The sequence below is a fragment of the Phyllobates terribilis genome, unplaced genomic scaffold, assembly GCF_046119375.1.
Source record: "Phyllobates terribilis strain yellow unplaced genomic scaffold, ASM4611937v1 Scaffold_2__4_contigs__length_985480577, whole genome shotgun sequence".
Classification (NCBI taxonomy): domain Eukaryota; kingdom Metazoa; phylum Chordata; class Amphibia; order Anura; family Dendrobatidae; genus Phyllobates; species Phyllobates terribilis.
In genome coordinates, this window is record NW_027362762.1 from 437,410,850 (window position 1) to 437,428,624 (window position 17,775).

Sequence of the window (17,775 nt, forward strand, 5' to 3'; positions counted from 1 at the left end):
GGTGTTCGAAGGTGTTCGACGAACAGTTCGACGAACAGTTCGGCGAACACACGGGTGTTCGACGAACCGAACCGAACTCGAACACTACGGGGGTGGCTCAACACTACTATTAACAACATGACATCACCTAGAAAATATGTGTTTATTTTTGTAAGGTTAAGTCAGAAGGCCGTAAATTCTGTGATCAGAGTTTGCTCAGAGTGTCACTATAGTGTGAACTGATTCTCTCAGATGAGAGAACCATAGCCCACTGTGAGGCAAAGATGAAGAACAAAATTTCTCCATCTTCTCCATTCTTTGAGTCCGTGGAAATCGAACTGCACTCAGATCTAATCCGAGTGCAGTCCAATGTTTTGCACGCACCCAGAGACATGTATGGGTGAGTGGCATCTGATTTCAAAGTGAAATTGCAGCATACTGAGATTTTTTTCACAGACAAGCATACTGAGATTTTTTCACAGACTGAATCTGTCAGTGAAAAAAATTGTGCATCAGCACTGCCCCATTTAATAAAATTGGTCCGAGTGCTATCCGATAAAAAATTGCATAGCACTTGTCCGATGTATACTTTCATGTGAGCAAGCCCTTCAACTGGATTACCAAGATATCATTCTTGTGGTGTTTTCAGTACTGAAAATTTATAAAATTTGGTCACTGAATTATTTGGATGCAGAAACAAAATACCCACAAAAAACATATTAAAAACTGCAGCAAAATTTTTTTTTCCATTTTTTGTGAATAAAAAAGTATGTCAACATAATTAACTGAATCCAAATCATTACACAGTGAAAAAAAATTGCATAATATTTTATTATAAAAACTAATAAAAAAAAACTCAATATCACTTTAATTGATTTGACCATTAGCTATAGCACAGGGCACATAAATTAAAAAATACTGTTTTACATACTTTCATTTATGACTATACTCTTATAATTCACACTTATTTTTCACATGTTTAAAAGGTTGAAAAATAAACTGTTCTTTTTTTTTCTAGGGTTAAATTTGTTTTGCTGAACAATACGACACTAGCCAGAGAGACTCGCTGGTCGGAAAAATTCAACCTCCTAACAGGTATATTTTAAAATGATGTTTGGCTGCTATTTCACAGCTACACAACACTTGTTTGGTAAAAATTTAAAAAGAAAAAAAAAATTACCAAGACGGTCACCCTGCTCTGACTGCCATAGACTGTAATACCCTCTGCAAAACTTGTCTGATGGCGGTTTTACACATGGCATTCTGACACCTCTTGGTGGTATTTTTATGTCTTTTATGTGTTCAAAAATACTATTGTCAGATGTTACTTTAAAATTTTGTAATAAAATATTAGTTATCAACAAGATTTACATTTTGACCATCCATAGTTACTACAGTGCTGGCCAAAAGTTTTGGCACCCCTGCAATTCTGTCAGATAATACTCAGTTTCTTCCTGAAAATGATTACAATCACAAATTCTTTGGTATTATTATCTTCATTTAATTTGCTTGCAAGGAAAAAACACAAAAGAGAATGAAGCAAAAATCAAATCATTGATCATTTCACACAAAACTCCAAAAAAAGGCTGGACAAAAGTATTGGCACCCTCAGCCTAATACTTGGTTGCACAACCTTTAGCCAAAATAACTGCGAACAACCGCTTCCGGTAACCATCAATGAGTTTCTTACAATGCTCTGCTGGAATTGTAGACCATTCTTCTTTAGCAAACTGCTCCAGGTCCCTGATATTTGAAGGGTGCCTTCTCCAAACTGCCATTTTGAGATCTCTCCACAGGTGTTCTATGGGATTCAGGTCTGGACTCATTGCTGGCCACCTTAGAAGTCTCCAGTGCTTTCTCTAAAACCATTTTATAGTGCTTTTGGAAGTGTGTTTTGGGTCATTGTCCTGCTGGAAGACCCATGACCTCTGAGGGAGACCCAGCTTTCTCACACTGGGCCCTACATTATGCTGCAAAATTTGTTGGTAGTCTTCAGACTTCATAATGCCATGCACACGGTCAAGTAGTCCAGTGCCAGAGGCAGCAAATCAACCCCAAAACATCAGGGAACCTCCGCCATGTTTGACTGTAGGGACCTTGTTCTTTACTTTGAATGCCTCTTTTTTTTTCCTGTACACTCTATGTTGATGCTTTTTCCCAAAAAGCTCTACTTTTGCTCATCTGACCAGAGAACATTCTTCCAAAACATTTTAGGCTTTCTCAGGTAAGTTTTGGCAAACTACAGCCTGGCTTTTTTATGTCTCGGGGTAAGAAGTGGGGTCTTCCTGGGTATCCTACCATACAGTCCCTTTTCATTCAGACGTCGATGGATAGTACGGGTTGACACTGTTGTACCCTCGGACTACAGGGCAGCTTGAACTTGTTTAGATGTTAGTCGAGGTTCTTTATCCACCATCCGCACAATCTTGCGTTGAAATCTCTCATCAATTTTTCTTTTCCGTCCACATGTAGGGAGGTTAGCCACAGTGCCATGGGCTTTAAACTTCTTGATGACACTGTGCACGGAAGACACAGGAACATTCAGGTCTTTGGAGATGGACTTGTAGCCTTGAGATTGCTCATGCTTCCTCGCAATTTGGTTTCTCAAGTCCTCAGACAGTTCTTTGGTCTTCTTTCTTTTCTCCATGCTCAATGTGGTACACACAAGGACACAGGACAGAGGTTGAGTCAACTTTAATCCATGTTAACTGGCTGCAAGTGTGATTTAGTTATTGCCAACACCTGTTAGGTGCCACAGGTAAGTTACAGGTGCTGTTAATTACACGAATTAGAGAAGTATCACATGATTTTTCAAAGGGTGCCAATACTTTTGTCCACCCCCTTTTTTAGGTTTGGTGTGGAATTATATCCAATTTGGCTTTAGGACAATTCTTTTTGTGTTTTTTTCATTGAAGACAAATTAAATGAAGAGAATAATACCAAAGAATTTGTGATTGCAATCATTTTCAGGAAGAAACTGAGTATTATCTGACAGAATTGCAGGGGTGCCAATACTTTTGGCCAGCACTGTATGTCTTTGTGAGTGCAGTCCTGCATATATACATGTACACCAGGTATACTATGTATGTGAAAATGTATTCTCTTTTAACAGGAAAGAACACAAGTACTATTGATACCGGGATTGGTAGATATAGTGCAGGAATGATAGTAATTGTTGTCATTCTCTCAGTTCTTCTGGCATTTTTGCTTGCATTCCTAATAGCTGCAATTTCTCTTGGCAGGTAATGACATTAATATGTATTATTTTATATTATCATTATTAATTAGAATTTTTGTTCCTTAGTTTCTTATGACAACATGCTCTGGCCAAATGCCATATTTGCCAACTCTCTCCAGGAGCTCCGAAGGAGTTGGCAAGACCCTGGGGACCTACCAAATCTTGGAGGAAAACAACACTTCCAAAAGGTTTCTTTTGTGTGACACTGGCATCCTCTGTCTTTAGACATAGTCTCAGTGTCCAAATGAACATTAAAGGGAATCTGTCAGTAGGATCAACCCTCCTAAGCCGTCTATATGGGCATGTAGGTCATAGGAAGCTGAATAAAATGATACTTTGCTATCTGCGATCTGATGTCTTATTCCAGAGACATCCACGTTTTTCTTATTTGTAAATGAGCTTTACCAGACTCTGGGGAGGATGCTGATCTGCATGAGGATCTGCCTTCAGAGCTTATTTTACATGAAGGGGAGTTACCAGTGTGATGTGTAATGGCCGCTCTCTGCTCTCCTGATCTCACTGCAGAGCTGTGTGTGATTATACCTGACACATCTGCTGGTTTCTCTCAGCTCCAGCTTCTATCTCACAGGCAACCAGTGTTAGGCTGCGTGCCCACTACGCGTTTTTCAAGCGTTTTTGCCGTGGAATTTCCGCAGCGAAAATGCTTAAAAAACCCTTGGTAATATGTGCCCCATGGTCCCCAATGATAATCCGCATGTGCTGTGCACATGCTGTGGAACTTTCCGCTGCGGATTGTCATTGCGGAAAAATCCGCAGCATGTCCATTAATTTTGTGGACTTGTGGCGTAATTGCTGCCATTGACTTGCATTGAATCGCTTAATATCCGTATGACTACATGTGCACATGTGGATATTAAGCGATTAAATGTGCGGATGGTACCCGGGTCTGGAGAAGAGGAGACTCTCCTCCAGACCCGGGTATCATAGTACCTGTTAAAAAAAAATAATTTAAAATAAAAATTTAACATTATACTCACCTTCTGATGGCCCCCGGTCTCCTGTACGGTGCATCCTGGCTCCCCGGCGGCTCGCGATTGTGTAAAAGGACCTTCCATGAAGTCATTTAGTCATGTGACAGGTCACGCAACCACTGACGTTGGTGGTCGCGTGACCTGTCACATGACAAAATGATTTCATCGAAGGTACTTTTACACCACCGCGAGCCGTACAAGAGACCGGACGCACCGGAGGAGGAGACCGGAGGCCATCAGAAGGTGAGTATAATGGGTTTTTTTATTTTTAACCATTTTTATTCTTTTTTTAACTATTAACTTGGTCACACTATATAAATCCATGCCGGTTGCATGGATTTATATAGTGTGACCAAGTTGTCAAGCACTTTTCCAAGTGATGCTAAAATTGCTTGGAAAAGATCTTGATAACCCGCATGCAGAAATGCATGCAAAAATGCTTGACAAACGCTTCTACCTGGCAGGAAAAATGCATGTAAAATCCGCATGCGTTTTTCCTGCCAGGGAGATGCAGAAAAAATCAGCAGCATTTCTGCATTATGGGCACTTAACCTTACAATACTGCAGAGCTGTGAGAGCTGTAGCTGCAAACGTGTTTGTAAGGAGACAAAGTTCAGTTTTATTGTTCTGTGTTACTTACATGATTCACACTGGTAACTCTCCCTTTCATTTAAAAAGCTCTGGGGGCAGATTCTTATGCAGGTTAGTGTCCGGCCAATAGTCCTGAACAGCTCATTTACATATAGGAAAAACGTGGATTTCTCTGGAATAAGACATCAGATCGCAGATATCAAAGTATCAGTTTATTCACCTTCCTTTCACCTACATGCCCATATAGATGACTTAGGAGGTTGATGATTCTACAACATATCCTCTTTAAGCAGTCACAGGGGGAGTAGTATAACTGATGGAAGCAACCTTGTCATGTCACAGTGGCATATTTGATGGAAACACGGTTGTGGTGTCACAGTAGTTTACCTGACTAAAATCCACCTGTGATGTAAAAAATGTTACATGATTGAAACACTGTTTTGATATTACAGAATAAAAATTGTTGTGATGTTACAACAGCTAAGTTAGCTGGTATAGTTGTGATGTCATAGCAGGTTTGATTATAAAGTACTTGTGATGTCACAGCTGATGACATTATATTGTGATGACATAGTAATTACCTGACTGAAATTGTTGTGATGTCATAGAGGCTCACCAGAAATCCAATAGTAATGTTACATTTGAGTGAAGAAGACCTGTGCAGATTCACAGATTAAACATAAAGTTTTTCTACCCCTGCAGAATACAGGGCTGTTTCCCCACTTAAGGCCCAACTTCACATTTCATAATAGTTAGCCTTTGGACTCACTCACACCACCGTATTAATTGGAGGAGTGCTATCCAATTTTTTTTATCGGATAGCCCTCGGACAAATGATATGTAATGGGGCAATGCTGATCGATGTTTTTTTTGTTATATCATATATGAGAAAAAAAATTGCAGCATGTTGTGCTTTGACATGTAAATCCGACGTGACTCCCCCATTCAAGTCTCTGGTGCGTGGAAATAATCGGACCGCACTAGGATGACATCTGAGTGCAGTCCAATTTCCGTGGACTCACAGAATGGATACATTTTGTTCTTCATTTTCTCCTACAGTGTGCTCCGATTCCCGCATCAGAGTTTAATTAGAATGTCATTAGCATAATCAAACCAATTCTCTTAGATGAGAGAATCTACACTCCTGTGACCCTAGCCTCAATGTAAAAGTGGCTAAGGCACTGGCAGACCTGGCATATTCACATACTTCATAAATGGCCATTCATTTAAAGCCATTCATTGACATTTAATGTCAACATTTTTCATGCCGCAACATCCAAAGCGGAAATGTATGTATCCTCTAGTTCTGAAGAAGAGTAAGTTCATTCATCAGGGCATATAAGTACATCCCAGGGATGACGTGGGCACAGGGCCCACTGGAAATACATAGAAGAACTCTCGCTGTCACTATTGAGATCGAAGTTAGCTTTAGTCCCAGCAAGTTAAGTCCTAAGATGCTGTGATCAGTAGCAACCTTAGCACCTGAGGAGTTTGACAGAAAGGGAGCCTCTCCTCTGTCAGCCCATTGCCTACCCCACAGCATGACCATATCGTACCTATGGATTGGTATTGCCTAACAATGGCCTCCATGACTGACATGTACCTTAGTGAGCATATTAGATCATACTGGAGGTGGGATCTACTTAAGCTAAGTTCTTACGATGAGTATTTAGTACATTTTTTATGCTGAATATTTTCACAGCACAAATATGCAGCGTATTACAGTTCCAGAAAAATGCAGGGGATTCATGTAAATCTCATGCCACTGTACTGTCTTCTATGCTGCGGAAACTGACTTTTGGTGCTATTTTAAAATCTGCAACATGTTAACCTCTAACATCTCTTGTGGTATATATGAGTTTTTTTATCTGTAGATTTTCCTATATACTTAACTGTGATGAGAAAAATTTGAAGATAAAAAAACGCATATACGTTTTTACTGCTTTTCACGCAACGGAAATGCAATAAAAATGCATGTAATCCGCACATAACATTATCAAAACTAAGTAACAGGAATTTTCCGAAACAAAGTAGTTTTAATTAAAACATAACACCAAAAAGAGACAAAAAACGTAGCTGAAAAAAGTGCAATACAAATGCACTGTCAGTATTTGGTTAGTATTCGGTCAGTATTTTTTCTCAGGAGTGGGAGACAAACCGAAGAGTGGGTGATAGAAACAAGTCACCAATTCTGCATTTATTATACCTTTTCTCTGATTGTTCCTCTCCTGGTTTTGGCTCCCACTCCTGAGAAAAAATACTGACCGAATACTGACCAAATACTGATAGCGGGGCCGTGGCCTAATGGGCATTCCAGGATAACACTGACAAGCTAAAATAATGCCCTGCACTACATAGGTAGGGTAGTGTATTACCTAACCGATTAAAGGATAGTTCAAGTCATCTTTTGAGACTAATAAATGTTGAAAAAAGAAAATGTAAAATATATCAAAAATTGTGCAATTTAAAGGAAAAAAATAAACTCCCTAAAAAAACACAGTGTACTATATTTCATTATATATACCACACAGAGAGCAGTGTAATAAATTTGAAAAGCAACGTCAGAATTGCTGTTTTTGTTCATCCCGCCTCACAAAAAAATGAATTAAATTGTCATGAAAAAGTCGTATGTATCCCAAAATTATATCCAAAGAAGAGACAGCACAATTAGCAAAAAAAGCCCCCACATAGCTACATCGGCATTAAAAATTAAGTTATGTGTCTATACTGCATGGTGAACAGCGAAAAAAATTTAAAATAAACTATTCCAAATTTATTGTTTGCTTATTTCTTCTACCAAAAATGGAATATAAAAGGGATCAAAAAGTAGTATCAGCCCAAAAATGGCACAAGTAAAAACTACATTCGCAAAAAAGGACCTCAAACAGCCTGTCTACGTCAAAAATAAAAGTTATGTGTCTCAGGATATGGTGACAAAAAATTATTGTGTGCAGAAATATCGAGATATAAAAAAAGTTATATGTTTGGTATTTTCATTATTGCATTGTATTTTGGTTAATTTCACCTCCCAAAAAGCGCAATAAACAGCAATCAAAAAGTCATGTACCACAAAATTGTATTAATGGATACTACAGCTTGTCGTGCAAAAACGAAAGCCCTCACATAGCTCCGTTGGCAGAAAAATGTAAAACTTGAGGCTTTTTTTTAAAAACATTGAAAAAACATTGTATTGATTGCACAAAAATCCATAAAAATATCAATAAGCCATATAAATCTGATATTGCCATAATTGTACTTACTTACATATTAAAGTTAATACTTTATTTGTGCAGCATGTGAATAGTATAAAATAGTGTAAAATTTAAAACTTAAAAATGATATTTCAAAGCTACTGTTTTGTTTCTATTCCTTCCTATAAAGCTTTAATAGTTTAGTTAATAGTTTATATATACTCCAAAATAATGCCACTGACAAATAAAACTCATCCTGCAAAAATCAAGTCTAAATATTGCTATGTTCGTGAAAAACATGGAATACAACGATAAAAAATGTTTCATTATAATTGGCCCGGTCTTTAAAGGGTTAAAAGAAGTTGTCTTTGTGAGATATTTCTTTTAAACCTTTTTTGACATGGTACATAATGGTACATCCCACTCCATATCCAGCAGGTGCCAGCTGTGTTACACAACCAGCGCCTGCCATTAACAGCAGTTCCGATTGCTGCTGTTTAACCATTTAAATCCCACTATCAATCTATGTCTGCGGGATATATATTGGCCAATTAAGTGGCTTAATCAGAAATGCTATAGCTGCTTTTTTTTTTGGTCACCACACTTCCCTCAAAAAATACAACAAAAATCGATATGAACGTCATATGTAAGTCACAATGGTATCAAGAAAAACATCACTCGGCACACAAAACAAACCCTCACACAAGTCCATCAATGGACAAATAAAAAGTTACAGCTCTCAGAAAATGGCAAAATGAAATATAAAATCCTTTTAACCACTACAACATAAATAAAATCAGAGAAATTTGGCATCACCATAATTATACTGACTTGAAGAATTATACTGCCAGATCATTTTTTACCACACAATAAATGCTGTAAAGATAAAATCCAAAAAAACAGTGACAGAATTGTAGGGTTTCTTTTTTCACCATTTCAATCTGTTCATTTTTTCCCCTTTTTTCAGTACTTTGTCTGATAAAATGAATGGTGTCATTTAAAACTACATCTCATCCAACAACAAAAAATAGCTGTCATGTGGCTTTATCAACAGAAAAATAAAAAAGTTATGGCTCTTGGAAGGAGAGGTAAAAACGAGACCATAAAAGCAAAAATCACCTAATCATGAAGGAGTTAAAGCCAAGCGCCCATGTGTATTGGGAGGTTGGGAGAGATAGCTGTCTGCCGAACATATGTTCGACCAACAGCTAACTCATGAGTATGGCCAATTTAAAGAGGATCTATCACTTGCTGAAAAATAAAATTAACAAAACCTAATAGCAATAGTGCATGATGATAACATAGGGTACTTAGTTTACATAGTTTTGATAAAAAAAAGTAAAAGCCATTCAACTGCGTCAAGGTGACCTTATTTGGGACGGTCTTAACTTCTAGTACTAAAACCTTACCATATATCAAATGACGTAAATGTGAATAAGGGCCGAGCAGGACCAAGACCCTAACATCTAACTCATATGGCCAACATAAAGAGGACCTGTGTAACGGGTCTGGGAGGCGGAACCTCTGAGCAACTATACAAGGGGGCGGTCCTTGTAAGGAAGCGGGTGGCTCCCAGGGAAGACGGGCAGGTAATCACGGCAAGTGACAGGGACAGTCTCTGGGTAGAAGGGCAGGTAGTCACGGCAAGTGACAGGGACAGTCTCTGGGTAGAAGGGCAGGTAGTCACGGCAAGTGACAGGGACAGTCTCTAGGTAGAAGGACGGGTACTCACGGCAAGTGACAGGGACAGTCTCTGGACAGGCAGGTGGTCACGGCAAGTGACGGCGGAGCCTCCAGATAGGCTAGCAGGCAGGTAGCAGATGAGCGCTCCCAGGTGAGCAGACAAGAGTCTCTGGACAGGCAGGTGGTCACGGCAAGTGACGGCGGAGCCTCCAGGTAGACTAGCAGGCAGGTAGCAGACGAGCGCTCCCAGGTGAGCGGGCAGGCTGGTCCATAGACAGACTGACAGGTGTCGGAAGGCAGACCGTCGGACCGCAGGCTTGCAAGCAGGTAAACGGATATCTGGCAGGTATCAAGCAGGAATCTGGCAGGCGACTGGCAGGTAACAGGCAGGAATCTGGCAGGTGACTGGCAGGTAACAGGCAGGAATCAGGCAGGTGACTGGCAGGTAACAGGCAGGAATCTGGCAGGTGACTGGCAGGTAACTGGAAACGGGACCTGAGGGCTGAAGCAGAGTGAAGGCTTTGCAACAACATTGCTCGGGCACCTCCATTTTGGAGGAGGTGCCTTATATATGGTGAAGTCCTCCGGCCATTGGCCGGGGACTCCTTAGGACGGCGCGCGTGGCCCCTTTAAGAGAGGGGGAGCGCGCGCGTGCGCGCCTTAAGCACCATGGCCGGGAAGCAGCGCGCGCTGCCAGCAGAGCGGGAGGAAGACGCCGGGCACAGAGCGGAGAGGTGAGGGGAACAGCGTCCCTGCCTAGCAGGAGGCAGGGACGCCGACGCTACAGTACCCCCCCTTTAGGCCCCCCCTTTTTTAGGCCAGAGAGAAATTTATCAAGGATGAGAGGGGCATGGATGTTCTCCCGGGGCTCCCACATTCTCTCCTCAGGACCAAACCCCTTCCAATCTACCAGAAAAAAGGTTTTTCCTCTTACCCTTTTGGTGGCCAGAATGTTCTCTACCTCAAACTCGTTCTCAGCGGAAACCGTAGCAGGAGGCGTACCTGTAGACTTGGAAAAAGAGTTAAGTACCACGGGTTTGAGGAGAGATACATGGAAGGAGTTAGGGATCCGTAAGTTGGCCGGGAGTTTTAATTTATAGGCCACCGGGTTGATGTGTTTGATAACTTCCAGTGGGCCGATGAACCGAGGCCCTAACTTGTAGGAGGGAATCTTGAGCCGGACATATTTGGACGAGAACCAGACTTTATCTCCAGGAAGGAATTGTGGAGGATCCAGGCGTTTCTTGTCAGCGTGTTTTTTCATCCGTTCGGACGACTGAAGGAGTGCGGATCGGGTACTCTCCCAAATGGAGGAGAATTCGCGAACGAGAGATTCCGCAGCCGGATTGTCCACCGAGGTGGAGACGGGAAATGGGATCCGAGGATGCTGACCGAAGACTGCAAAAAACGGGGATTTGGAGGAAGATTCGCTCTCGTGATTATTGTAAGAGAACTCAGCCCATGGTAGGAGATCCACCCAGTCCGAATGGTGGGCATTAACGAAGTGCCGGAGGTAACTGGTCAGGTTCTGATTGATCCGCTCCACTTGACCATTGGACTGTGGATGGTAAGCGGAGGAGAAGTCCAGAGTGACGTCAAGCAACTTACATGTGGCTCTCCAGAAGCGTGAAGTGAACTGAACCCCACGATCTGACACGATGTGGAGGGGCAGGCCATGGAGACGGAAGATGTGGCGGATAAAGTCTTTAGCCAGTTCGGGTGCAGACGGGAGACCCGGCAGGGGAATGAAGTGCGCCATCTTGGAGAAGCGATCAGTGACCACCCAAATGACCGTACAACCGGCAGAGACAGGAAGATCCGTTATAAAGTCCATAGCAATATGCTGCCACGGGGCAGCAGGTACTGGAAGAGGAAGAAGGCGACCGGCTGGCAGGTGTCTCGGAACTTTGTTGCGGGCGCAGGACACACAGGCAGAAACAAAGTCTATTACATCCTTGTGCAGGGTAGGCCACCAGTAATGCCGGGTAATGAGCTGGAGGGTCTTTTTCTGACCGGCGTGGGCAGCTAGCTTAGACGAATGACCCCAGTGTAGGACCTTCTTCCTATCAGGTACAGTTACAAACGTCTTACCGGGAGGGAGACGATTTAGATTCACGGGAGCCACTTGCATTACTCTGGCGGGATCAATGATGTGCTTAGGTTCCTCCTCTAGATCAGACACCAGGAAGCATTGGGACAAGGCGTCAGCTTTGATGTTTTTGTCTGCCGGGCGACAATGAAGAACAAAATCAAAGCGGGCAAAAAACAAGGACCACCGGGCTTGGCGCGGGTTAAGTCTCTGGGCGCTCTGAAGGTAAGCCAAGTTCTTGTGGTCCGCGTAAATTATTACCGGGTGAAGAGCCCCCTCGAGCAGGTAACGCCACTCCTCCAGTGCCAGCTTAATGGCTAACAATTCACGGTCTCCAATAGAATAGTTGCGCTCAGAAGAGGAGAAGAGTTTGGAGAAAAAAACGCAGGTTACCATTCTTCCGGAAGATGACTTTTGGGTAAGTACCGCCCCGGCTCCGGAGGAGGAAGCATCAACTTCTAGGAAGAATTGTTTGTTGCCGTCCGGACGATGCAGCACAAGGGCGGAGGAGAAGGCCTGTTTTAAGGAAAGAAAGGCCTCCTCAGCTTCGGGCGGCCATCTTCTAGGATTAGTACCCTTACGGGTGAGCGCAGAGATAGGGGCAGTCCGGGAAGAGAAGTGCGGTATGAAGAGGCGGTAATAGTTCGCGAAGCCCAGGAACCGCTGAATAGCCTTCAACCCCTCTGGTCGGGGCCATTTCTGGATGGCAGACAGTTTCTCAGGATCCATTTGTAGGCCGGTCTGAGAGATTATGTAGCCCAGAAATGGAAGGGAGGTCTGCTCAAAGATGCACTTCTCATATTTAGCGTAGAGGTGGTTCTGCCTGAGCCTGAGCAGGACCTGACGAACATCCCTCCGGTGAGTAGGAAGGTCCGGAGAGAAGACCAAGATGTCGTCCAGGTACACCACCACGCAGGAGTAGAGAAGATCACGGAAGATGTCATTGACCAACTCTTGAAAGACGGCAGGAGCGTTACAGAGACCGAAGGGCATTACAAGGTACTCATAGTTGCCGTCCCGGGTGTTGAATGCCGTCTTCCACTCATCCCCCTGACGGATACGGACCAGGTTATACGCCCCACAGAGATCCAGTTTGGTGAAGATTCTAGCCCCCCTCAGGCGGTCAAATAATTCAGGAATGAGCGGGAGGGCGTATTTATTCTTCACTGTAATCTGGTTAAGGCCTCTATAATCTATACATGGACGGAGTGAGCCGTCCTTCTTTTTGACGAAGAAGAAGCCTGCTCCCGCCGGGGAGGTAGATTTCCGGATAAATCCCCGGGCCAGATTCTCCTCAATATATTCTGACATGGACCGGGTCTCCGCTGCGGACAAAGGGTAGATACGCCCACGGGGAGGAGTAGAGACGGGTATCAGGTCGATTGGACAATCGTATGGTCTATGAGGGGGTAATGTCTCTGCTTCTTTTTTATTGAAGACATCCGCATAAGACCAATAGGGAACCGATAGACCGGGTAGACTGACTGGGGTAGGAGAAGGACGAGCAGGATGAACGGGAACTAGACAAGTCCTATGGCAGTCCTGTCCCCAGCGAAGGACTTCTCCGGTCTGCCAGTCAAGCACGGGTGCATGTTTCTGGAGCCAAGGTAGGCCTAGCAAGAGTGCGTGAGAGAGTCCAGGCAGAACATGAAAGGAGATGCTCTCAGAATGCAGCATTCCCACCTGCATAGTTATGGATTCGGTGATGAGTTGGATGGGATGTGGTAAGAGGCCCCCATCCACGGCGGCGACAGATAAAGGTACGGCCAGAGGTTTGGTGGGAATGCGGTATTTCTCTACCAGAGACTGAGAAATGAGATTTCCAGCAGCTCCTGAGTCAAGTTGAGCCAGTTCGAAATAGCGGTTCTCTCCGCAGGTGATAGAGACTGACAGCATCAGAGATGGAGAGGGTTTACTTTTGTCTAGGGCGACCTCTCTGAGCGATCCTAGACACAGGCGTTTCCCGACCTCTCTGGGCAGGAACGGATCCGGTGCTCCTTACTGCCACAGTAGAAGCAGCTCCCCTCGGCACGGCGTAAGTCTTGACGGGTTTTGACCATCTTGGTCTGGTCGACCTGCATAGGCTCAGGTGAGTGTGCCTGGGGAGTAACGGAGGGAGTGACGGGTTTCTGGAAGGTGGGGGCTAGACGTGGAAACCTCCTCTCACGGGTGACCTCTTTGGCGCGCTCCTGGAATCGGATGTCAATCCGGGTGGCAAGTGTTATTAAGTCGTCGAGAGTGGTAGGAATGTCCCGACCAGCGAGTTCATCTTTAATACGGCCGGACAGACCCTCCCAGAAGACAGACACCAGAGCGTCGTTATCCCAGGCCAGCTCCGAAGCAAGGGTACGGAACCGTATGGCATATTGGCCCACGGTGAGATCTCCTTGATGGAGGCGTAGCAGAGACGATGCGGATGAGGTCTTCCATCCGGGTTCGTCGAAGACTTTCCGGAAAGCCGTGAGAAAGGCTGGCAGGTCGGACACCAGGGGATCTCCTCTCTCCCACAGAGGATTTAGCCAAGCCAGAGCCTCCCCCGTGAGGTGGGACATGATAAAGGCTACTTTGGACCGGTCGGAGATAAACTGGTGGGACAAGAGTTCAAAGTGCAGGGTGCACTGGTTTATGAAGCCCCGAGCTTGAGCGGAGTCACCTCCGAAACGAGGAGGTGCAGAAAACCGGGGTCCTGGACAGGATACCATGGTATTGGTGGGCAGCGGCGCTACCGGGTTGCGAGTCATGACACTAGCGGTGGTTGCAGGTGGAGCAGACAGAGTGTCCAGGCGAGAGTTGACACTCCGCAGGTGACTCAGGATGGACTCCTGTTGGGACCTCTGACGGGACAGTTCATGACATAGGTCCGAGAGCGAGGGAGCTTGGGTGCCACCGGATTCCATGGCCCGAGCAAACTGTAACGGGTCTGGGAGGCGGAACCTCTGAGCAACTATACAAGGGGGCGGTCCTTGTAAGGAAGCGGGTGGCTCCCAGGGAAGACGGGCAGGTAATCACGGCAAGTGACAGGGACAGTCTCTGGGTAGAAGGGCAGGTAGTCACGGCAAGTGACAGGGACAGTCTCTGGGTAGAAGGGCAGGTAGTCACGGCAAGTGACAGGGACAGTCTCTGGGTAGAAGGACGGGTACTCACGGCAAGTGACAGGGACAGTCTCTGGACAGGCGGGTGGTCACGGCAAGTGACGGCGGAGCCTCCAGGTAGGCTAGCAGGCAGGTAGCAGATGAGCGCTCCCAGGTGAGCAGACAAGAGTCTCTGGACAGGCAGGTGGTCACAGCAAGTGACGGCGGAGCCTCCAGATAGGCTAGCAGGCAGGTAGCAGATGAGCGCTCCCAGGTGAGCAGACAAGAGTCTCTGGACAGGCAGGTGGTCACGGCAAGTGACGGCGGAGCCTCCAGGTAGACTAGCAGGCAGGTAGCAGACGAGCGCTCCCAGGTGAGCGGGCAGGCTGGTCCATAGACAGACTGACAGGTGTCGGAAGGCAGACCGTCGGACCGCAGGCTTGCAAGCAGGTAAACGGATATCTGGCAGGTATCAATCAGGAATCTGGCAGGTGACTGACAGGTAACAGGCAGGAATCTGGCAGGTGACTGGCAGGTAACAGGCAGGAATCAGGCAGGTGACTGGCAGGTAACAGGCAGGAATCTGGCAGGTGACTGGCAGGTAACTGGAAACGGGACCTGAGGGCTGAAGCAGAGTGAAGGCTTTGCAACAACATTGCTCGGGCACCTCCATTTTGGAGGAGGTGCCTTATATATGGTGAAGTCCTCCGGCCATTGGCCGGGGACTCCTTAGGACGGCGCGCGCGGCCCCTTTAAGAGAGGGGGAGCGCGCGCGCGCGTGCCCTAAGCACCGTGGCCAGGAAGCAGCGCGCGCTGCCAGCAGAGCGGGAGGAAGACGCCGGGCACAGAGCGGAGAGGTGAGGGGAACAGCGTCCCTGCCTAGCAGGAGGCAGGGACGCCGACGCTACAACCTGTCACTTGCTCAAAAATAATATTAGTTAAATACCTTGTAAATAATTCCTCAGCTCCCTTGATTATACTGTTTTTTTGCATTTTGCATAACGTCTCTCTGCAGATATAATTCACATTTGTTGCTTTTGGAGTGCAGTATGTGAAATCTCCGCTTGCAATTCAACTGGTCGTTTCTTCAGAGTCTTCCCTGGAGGCGTGCACTTTTAGCCCTCCCTACCAGATACTGTCAATCACAGCTCCGCAACTAATTTTGCAGTCCATCAGTCTCAGAAGCTGCCAAGCTATGATCGGCAACATCTGGGAGGGGGGTGGATGGGGTGAAAACAGATGGGAACCATACTGGATATTATAGTTGACTATTACTGCATTTTCACTTATTTAGTTATATAAGTATTCTCTTCTTACTGTTCAGACTTTCCAGATTTCATTCTCACATGTTTTCCTTACATTTTGTATTTACAGCAAAGACATTTGCTGGTGTCGCACTATTGATAATGAAGGATTCCTGGCGAAAGAAGAACTTTATTTGGATGAATTCAATATCCCTCCATACCGCCCACACAGTATATATTTGACTCACTCAAAGTGGCTCCAGTCTCAACAAAACAGAAGCACAGTGTACACAGTGTTTAAGTGAATAGATTGTTTTTTTATTCATATTCATTGCAATATTTTTTAGCTATGCTTGTACATAAAATAATTAAATAAGTACAGTAAATATAGTAAAATATATGTGCTTTTGCTTCCCTGATTCTAGATTCTGATGGATCTACTGTCTAAAGTAGGGTATGGGGTTAGGGTTGAAGTATTATGTGATTATTGTATGGTTGCATCTTTAAACAAAATCTGTCACCATGTTTTGCTACCCTATCTTAGAGCAGCATGATGTAGGGGCAGAGACCCTGATTCCAGTGATGTATCACTTACTGGTCTGCATGTTGTATTTTTTATAACAATCAGTGTTTTCTCTGCTATAGATCTACCAGTTCTCTGAATGCTGAGCTCTGTATAACTCCTCCCCACACACCACTGTTTGACATATTTTTGTGTGCACTGGGCATAGGCAGAAAGCTGCCAATCAGTGCTAGGAATGGGGTTATGCAGAACTCATGAAAATGGAGGACTACATGGCAGCAGGTTTACTAGTCATCTGGTGATAATCTCCTGCTGATAAAACAGTGATTTTATCAAAGCTACAGCAAGCAGCCAAGTAAGTGACACATCGCTGTAGTCAGGGTTCCTGCCCCTACATTATTCTGTTGTCAGATTAGGTGGCAAAATTATTGTACTCTTGTCGAAGTGATCAAAAGGATTGACATGTTGAATCCAACAGCCTAATCCTACTTCCTTCCATTATCTGGGGAAAGTTGGGATAGTCCAATATACAGTAGATGGTCACACAGTTCCATTAAAATTGGCAGATTGGTGAACAATAATTTAATATACACAGGCTCGGACTTGCCCACAGGGGAACAGGGGAATCCCCTGGTGGGCCTCTATGCAAGAGTGGGCCACTTACCCCCTTATATGAATAGTAGTTGGCACATTTCACTTTATTCCCTTTGTCCCGACAGAAGCAGCATCTCATCATTCATTTAACAAACTACTCAATGTATTATTATATACATTTGTGAAAGAGGGTAATATAACATTTGCAAGGGGCTAAACAGTGTCCCCTGTTGGCAAAAATACATATTGCTGGCTTTAGAATAGTTTTATTGTACAACTTAAAGGGTTTTCCAGGGTTTTTTCAAATGTTGCCAAACAGTAGGTCATGCTAAAGAAATAAACATTACTTACCCCCCTGCAGTTCTGCAGTATTATGTCTCAACCATAATTCATGTAACCAATGCAGCCGATAGCCACAGCGGACTCATGCTATACTTGCAAACGTCACTGCTGTGTCCAGTGGGCATGTGAAAGATGGACAGGTGCATCCAATAAGGCTGAGTTCACACGATGCGTTTTTCATGCGTTTCCGCGGCGTTTTTGCAGTTGCGTAAACGCCGCGGAAACGCATGAAAAACGC

General features: G+C 44.6%; 1 protein-coding gene across 1 annotated transcript in view; it reads left to right on the top strand.

The window, feature by feature from the left end:
• Nucleotides 1-17,381, top strand: part of LOC141252768 (uroplakin-3b-like) — a 43,007-nt gene extending 25,626 nt beyond the window's left edge. The window contains exons 4-6 of the mRNA XM_073670555.1: nt 998-1,074; nt 3,092-3,221; nt 16,209-17,381. Coding sequence (XP_073526656.1) covers nt 998-1,074; nt 3,092-3,221; nt 16,209-16,383 — 382 coding nt within the window. The 3' untranslated portion in view covers nt 16,384-17,381. The remainder of the gene's footprint in view (nt 1-997; nt 1,075-3,091; nt 3,222-16,208) is intronic.
• Nucleotides 17,382-17,775: the final 394 nt, after the last annotated feature.